The sequence below is a fragment of the Protobothrops mucrosquamatus genome, unplaced genomic scaffold (genome assembly GCF_001527695.2).
Source record: "Protobothrops mucrosquamatus isolate PMUCROS unplaced genomic scaffold, P.Mucros_1.0 scaffold10287, whole genome shotgun sequence".
Lineage (NCBI taxonomy): Eukaryota > Metazoa > Chordata > Lepidosauria > Squamata > Viperidae > Protobothrops > Protobothrops mucrosquamatus.
Window position 1 is genome coordinate 8,743 of NW_015396074.1, and position 6,845 is coordinate 15,587.

At 46.7% G+C, this 6,845-nt stretch overlaps 1 protein-coding gene across 1 annotated transcript; it reads left to right on the forward strand.

The window, feature by feature from the left end:
* Positions 1–1,597: 1,597 nt before the first annotated feature.
* LOC114923746 (ras-interacting protein 1-like) lies at positions 1,598–4,801 on the forward strand (the record flags this gene model as incomplete). The annotated part of the gene is made up of 3 exons (XM_029287092.1): positions 1,598–2,175; positions 4,431–4,622; positions 4,695–4,801. Coding segments are annotated over 3 exons (877 nt in total), but the record flags the coding sequence as incomplete, so codon positions are not given.
* Positions 4,802–6,845: the final 2,044 nt, after the last annotated feature.

Genomic DNA, 6,845 nt, shown 5'->3' on the forward strand with positions numbered 1-6,845 from the left:
GCATGTTCAATATAGTTAATTTATCCAGGACGTCATGCAACATTGAACAGACAAAGCAAATCCCAAGGATCAAAAGCAAGACCCATATTCAGGGATCTAGGATGACAGCTGAACAGATGGGTAGAAATTATATTTCCCCGTGATTTGGCAAAGTAATACAAGGCAAATAAAAAACGTATTATTGCAAGGAAACTTCCCATCTCCGCATCTCCTTTCAGTTATATCCCACCCTTACCCCTGTCCAGGCTTGCCTGTTTGGGGCATCTTGCTTGTAATTAGAACTTAGCCTAAATTTCTCACAATTTTTCCTAGATAGGGGAAATAGTTTAACCAAATCATTGGTAATCAGCTATGCCAATAGGGCTGTTCCAGCTGTTGGTTGATGCCATCTTTTTCCTGCTTATCAGTCCCTAGAACTGCCATCACACAGATTTGGCTTTATGGAGAAATTTCCTACAGATCAGTGTTTCTCATTCTGGGAGTTGAAGTTTGCACATCTTAACAGATGCCGAGGTTGAGAAATGCTGCTCTGAATGACGACAACCTGAAATAATTGGTACAAAAAAACAGCACTTTCTGTCATGCTCCTGGAATCTTAAAGGTTTAAAAATGTAGCACCTGGTGAAAACTACGTGTTGAGATGATTATCTCAAGTGAGAGGCATTATTTTGGCTCAGTGCTCTGTATCAGCCTATTTGGACAAGAGGCGATATATATATATTTCCTTTTTGTCTTATAAAAGTGCTCATCTCAGAGTTGTTTGATAGAGAGATGGGTGGCGTATAAATTCTATAAATAAAAGAAAATAAATCTCCATGAGCTTCTGGTTCTCTTCATAGACTGAAATAAAAAGTGCAACAAAGATGATCAGGGGACTGGAGGCTAAAACATATAAAGAACGGAATTGAGTATGTCTAGTTTAATGAAAAGAAGGACTGGGGTGACATGATAGCTGCCACAAAGAAGCGAGAGTCAAGCTATTCTGCAAAGCACCTCAGAGCAGGACAAGAAGCCATGGATGGAAACTAACCAAGGAGAAAAGCAACCTAGAACTAAAGAGAAATTTCCTAACAGTGAGAACAATTAACCAGTGGAACAAACTGCCTCCAGAAGCTGTGAATGCTCCAAACCTGGAAGTTTTTAAGAAGAGATTGGACAGCCATTTGTCTGAAATGGTATAGGGACTCCTGCCTGAGCAGAGGGCTGGACTAGAACAGAGGTCTCCATCCTGTTGGGCACCAGGGACCGGTTCTGTGGAGAAAGGTTTTTCCACGGACCGGAGAGTGTGTGGTTTTGTGTGCTGCCTGCATCCCACGGATGGGGCTTTGCTTGTTTGTGTGGACCGGTTGCTGGCATGCCATGGTCTGGTACTGGTCCATGGACTGGGGGTTGGGGACCCCTGGACTAGAAGACAAGGTCCCTTCCAACTCTGTTGTTCTGTTCCATTTCGTTCCATTCCATTCAATTCCAAAGATGTCAATTTTCCCAAGGCCCCCAATAACTTCAGAATTTATCAATCCATCTTTCCCCTTTGAATCTCAATCTAGCTGAATTGGTCGGGATCTACCCCTTCCAATCCTGTCTGTTCTCCCCCCAGGTCTACGTCCTCGGACACTGCCAGTCGTGGCAGCGAACCTGTGGAGATGCGCCCAGCCAAGAACAAGGCTGCACGGCACAAGAGGCTTTCAACGCTCTTCCAGCGAGGTGGGGTGGGAGGGCCCACTGGTGGGGGAGGAGGCTGCTGGGCCAGTGAGAAGAAACTAGCCGATCTCATTGACCCCCTGCCCGAAGAACGAGTCAAGCCCCCATCTCAGGGAGAAGTGCCAGGAGTCCTGAAAATCTATGGAGGAGACATCTCCATGGGCGCCAACTATAAGAGTGTGCTGGCAACCGCACGTTCCACTGCCCGCCAGCTGGTGCGGGAGGCCCTGGAGCGCTACGGGGTGACACAACCCAATGCTGAAGATGCCTACGTGTTGTGTGATGTTGTGGGCAGCGTTCATGGCATGGATAGCTCCTGGCAGGCCCAGTATCTCCGGGCAGTTGGTGATGCTGAACGGCCTCTGGTGCTGCAAGATGTGTGGAAGCCCAAAACCGGTTGCACTCGTCGCTTTGAGATCCGCTGCCGATGTGATGTGGAAAGGATGGTCAAGGGGGAGGATGAAGATGGAAGCGGTGAGTGCTCTTCTTTGACGCTGGTCAGCTTTTTTCTACTCCACAGATTCATGAGCTGTACAAATTTTTCAGACATTTGCTTTTATTTTTCGAAGGAATTCACATTTCTGGGCCTTATGTGCAATTTATTTATATGCTTGATTTATATCCCACTTTCCACGCCGGCAGCAACCAAAATTTAAAACCAAAACAGAATATATAAAGCTAGAGCCATAAATTAAAATTAACCCTACATTTTTACAGCTAATTAAAGAAAAAAGCCTTTCTCTGCCGGCGCATGATTAATTTGTGGAATTCATGAGCATGGGATGTAGTAGACAGACTTGAGTTTAGAAGGTTTTCGCAAAAGATTTGGTATTTGGTTGGACATCCACGCCTATTAACAGCCATTAATTAGCCAAGAATGCTGAAAATAAAACTTCAATTAGTGTATTTCAAAGTCCCAGATGTTGGAGGGGATGGTAGGATGTATCCCTCCCATTCTGCTCTTGTTGAAGGTCTTCTCAGGTCCATTTAGCTGGCTATTATTAGCTCTTTAGTCTGTTCCAAAGCTGCTGTTCTTGTAACTAAGAAAAGAGTCTCCCAGAACTGTTATTTACAACCCCAGAGGATGTAATGTTTTTTCAAGGGCCTTTGGCTTTCATTCATGCGGTCTCCGTTCTTCTAAAACATCAGCACAACTGCTCTGAATTCAGTGTACAGGTAGTCTTCAACTTACTACCACAACTCAGCCCAAAATTTCTGATGTTAAGCAAGGCAGTTGTTAAGTGAGATGTGCCCAGTGGTGGGATTCAAATATGTGAACAACCGGTTCTCTGTGTGGATGCCACTTCCGGAAGTCCGTTCTGGGCCTGGGCAACAAAAAATTAGCTACCGGTTCTGCCGAACTGGTGCGAACCGGCTGAATCCCACCACTGGATGTGCCCTATTTTACGAAGTTTTGCCACAGTTGTTAAGCAAATCACTATGGATGTTAAGTGAATCACGTGGTCGTTAAGCTAACTTCCCCTATTGACTTTGCTTGTTGGAAGTTGGCTGGGAAGGTCATAAATGGTGATCACATGACCCCCCCGAATAGTGTAACTGGGTACAAGATAGAGTCATTGGGTACAAGACAGGCGGCAAATAAATTTTCTAAATATATAAATAAATCCATGCCAGTTGCCAAGCACCTGGATTTTGATCAGGTGACCATTGGGATGCCGCAACAGTTGTTAAATATGAAAACTGGTCATAAATCACTTTTTTTCAGTGCCATCGTAACTTTGAACGGTCACTACATGAATGGTTGTAAGTTGAGGCCTACTTGTATAGCCACAGCAGATAAACCTAAATTGTAGCTCTCTGTCCAAAATACAGAGTCCAAGGCTAATGCCTTCTCTCTTTCCCCTCATTCCTCACAGGCAAATGGAGCAAAGCTCCCTTCCATTGCTTCATTTACCTATCCCAGTGTTTCTCAACCTTGGGAATGTGAAGCAGTGTGGACTTCAACTCCCAGAATTCCTCAGTCAGTATGCTGGCTGGGGAATTCTGGGAATTGAAGTCCATACATCTTAAAGTTGCCAAATTTGAGAAACACTGATCAACACAAAAAATAGTGGGAGGATGGCAGTATGGAAACTCCTTGAATGGAGAACAGGTTGGCTACACAAGGCTACAGGTTGGAGAACACAAGGCTACAATTGGGATCAGAATATCCATTTTACAACTTTGTGTGCCATGATTGTTAAGTGAATCACTGCAGTTAAATGAATCATGCGGTCATGAGGCAAATCCAGCTTCCCAACTGACTTTGTTTTTTGGGAGCTGGCTGTGAAGGTCACAAATGGTGATCACATGACCCCAGGACCTCGCAACCAACCATCATAAATACATGCGGTTGCCAAGCACCTGTATTTTGATGTGACCATGGAGATGTTGTGACGGTTTTAAGTGTGAGAACCTGTCATAAGTTTTTTCAAGGCAGCTGTAATTTTGACAGTCACCAAACAAATGTTAAGTCGAGGATTACCTGCATACTGGTGCAAAGGGAACAGGTGCTTAACACAGTGACATGTTCCTTTTATTCATTTCCTTGCTCGGCTTAACCATACCTACATATTTCTAGGTAACCCCCAAAATAGTAATACAAATAATTAAGTCAGCTTTTCTGAATTTTGACCACCATTTTATCGTCATAATTGATTGGGGAGGATTTAGCCTCAAACTCCTGCACCTCTCCGGGTTTCAGTCCTTTCTCTCTCTGTTTCTTGTAGGGATTAACTCTCAGTCATGCCGGCAACAATCACGACGCTCCCGGGCTGCCTCGGGGGGGCATGTGGGCCCCAAGGAGAGAGCAGACAGCCTCTCGCTCCGGCGCAGCATCAGCGAGATGAATCTCAGCACTAAGCGCCGCAGGGACCGCAAAGGAGTACTGAGCATGGCAGTCGGTGAACCGGCAGAAGGGGGTCCATTGGGGGAATCACGGCTCAAAGCAGCCGAAGAGGCTGAGGGCAACCCGGCTCCTTCGGCCTCTGAAGAGGAGGCCACGGATGTGGCCAGCCTTGAGCAGCTTACCCAATGCCTTATCCAGCCCCCAACCGAACATCCCTATTTCCTGCAGTTACTGGGCTACAACGAAAAACAGGTAAATTCACCTTCCACTAATGGACTTGTTCAGCTTTTCATAGCACTCCAGAGAGAGAAAAAGCTAGGACAGCTTTCATCAAATGGATGTCTTCTGGAAAAGCCGAACTTCAGCTCTTATCCTTTTCAGACATGCTGACTGGGGATTATGAGATTTTAATTCTAAAGAGTTGCCTGCTAGGGAAAAGAAGGACTAGAAATTCCTACCCAGCAACTGCACCTGACGTCTTTGTTAACACCCACATTTATGCCTAACAGCATTAAAGGGACTGAGAAGCACCTGGTCCTATGCCACGGAGAAAGAAAATTTATACGCACAGATACACTCACGAACACTCGAGTGCAGCTTTTTGGCCAGGCTTTCACCTGGTCTAGTCATTCCTTCCCCTGAAACCGGAAGTTGGCATTTAATCATTTCAAGTTGTCACGTGTAGATGTTGGGTAGCCCAGGTTCAGGGGGCAAGATTGGAACTGGAATGGAGAGCAAATCCACAGCTGAATAGCAGGGAAGTCTTCCTCATCCTCTTGGCCCCAGTCTTCTTATCAAGCAGATTGAGGAAGTCAGCCTTAGAGAATTGACTTTAATACTATAAAAGCACAGTCCATTGTCAAATTATCTTTTTTTAAAAAAAAAAAATTACCTTCCCAAAGAGAAAAAACCGGTGGTGGTAAGTCCGGAGAATAATGGCGCTTGAGACGAAGCATTTCTAACAAGTCTTTATTCTCTGCTTCCAATCTACGAACAACCCGAGCAGAGGCACGCAGGCCTCTATTTATACCTTCTGATCCCCGGGCAAATACAACCAATCACGAGGCGGTCTTTTCCCGCCTTGCGCATGCGCGCAAGGCCGGCGCCACTCAGTCTGGTCCAGGGCAGCTTTTGCAATTGCCTGGGACTCTTGCAACGTTCCGAGCCTGCTTTTGCAGGCTCAGGACACAACACCCCTCCCCCCTAGATGAAATAATAATGCACCCACATGGACGCCATCATAGTAATGGTTATATAATTAACTTTGAGTTGATGTCACACAGTGTGTGTAAGGTGTGGGGCTGTTCCGTCGTACAAAAACCCAATGGCCCCAACCTCGTTTCCATAGAGTCAACCAGCCTGGACCTCTAGTTCAGTTATTGCTATTAAGATGCTCACCTTACGTAATCTGCAAGGTATTTGGGAGGGCCTTTGACCCTTAGTGACCTTCTCGGACCTGGGGAACTTGTAGTGTTTTCCCCGTTACTTCCCACACTAGGTGAATTGCCCTGTGGTTGTCTTGTGACTTCTGTTTGACTTTCCTGCCCGTCTCCTAGGCTCGAGAAGTCAGAACTCTGTTGATCGCTATACCTGGTTGACCTACCACCTATGGAGTTTTCCAACCCCTCTGAACTCATCTCCGTGTTTCCTGATGGAGTGTGGTTTTCCTGGCTCCTTTCTGTAGTGATAGGGTCTAGGGATGCCTCCCTGTTAGCCCTTATGCGTGGAGACATCCTTCTATGAGCCATTTCTGCAAAGGACGTGTTCCCCCCTTGTTTTGCCTGCTCTCTTGCATATTGTGAGTTGTGAGTATGCTCCCAGTTATTCTCCGTGTCTGGAGTATTGTGTGTGAGGTGTGGATAATTAGTATACCTATGTTGGGACTCCCAGGCTGGAGTGCGTGTGGGGGTGTCTGTGTGCCCCCTTTCCCATGAATTGCTACCTGAATCACCTGTGGAACTTGGGTGTTGAGTACCCGTGTCGTTCCCCACAACCGTTGTTGGCAGCAGATTCTGATTCCCAGAATGCATTCCCCATTCCTCCTCCCCCCCTGGAGGAGACTGAGGAGGAACCCCAGGCGAGTCCCGCCTCACACGAAGTTGATCAATGTGGCGGCGAAGAACGCGGCCGTCTTCCAGGGACACCTCGTAGGACAGAGGCCCCGAGACCTTGCAGACCACAGCCGGGACCCAGAGGTGTCCAGGCCCGTAGTTCCTGGCCCAGACAGGATCACCTTCACGCAGGACCCGTGGTGGGTGTGGCTGAGACACCTGTGAAGCTACACGCTCCGGATGCA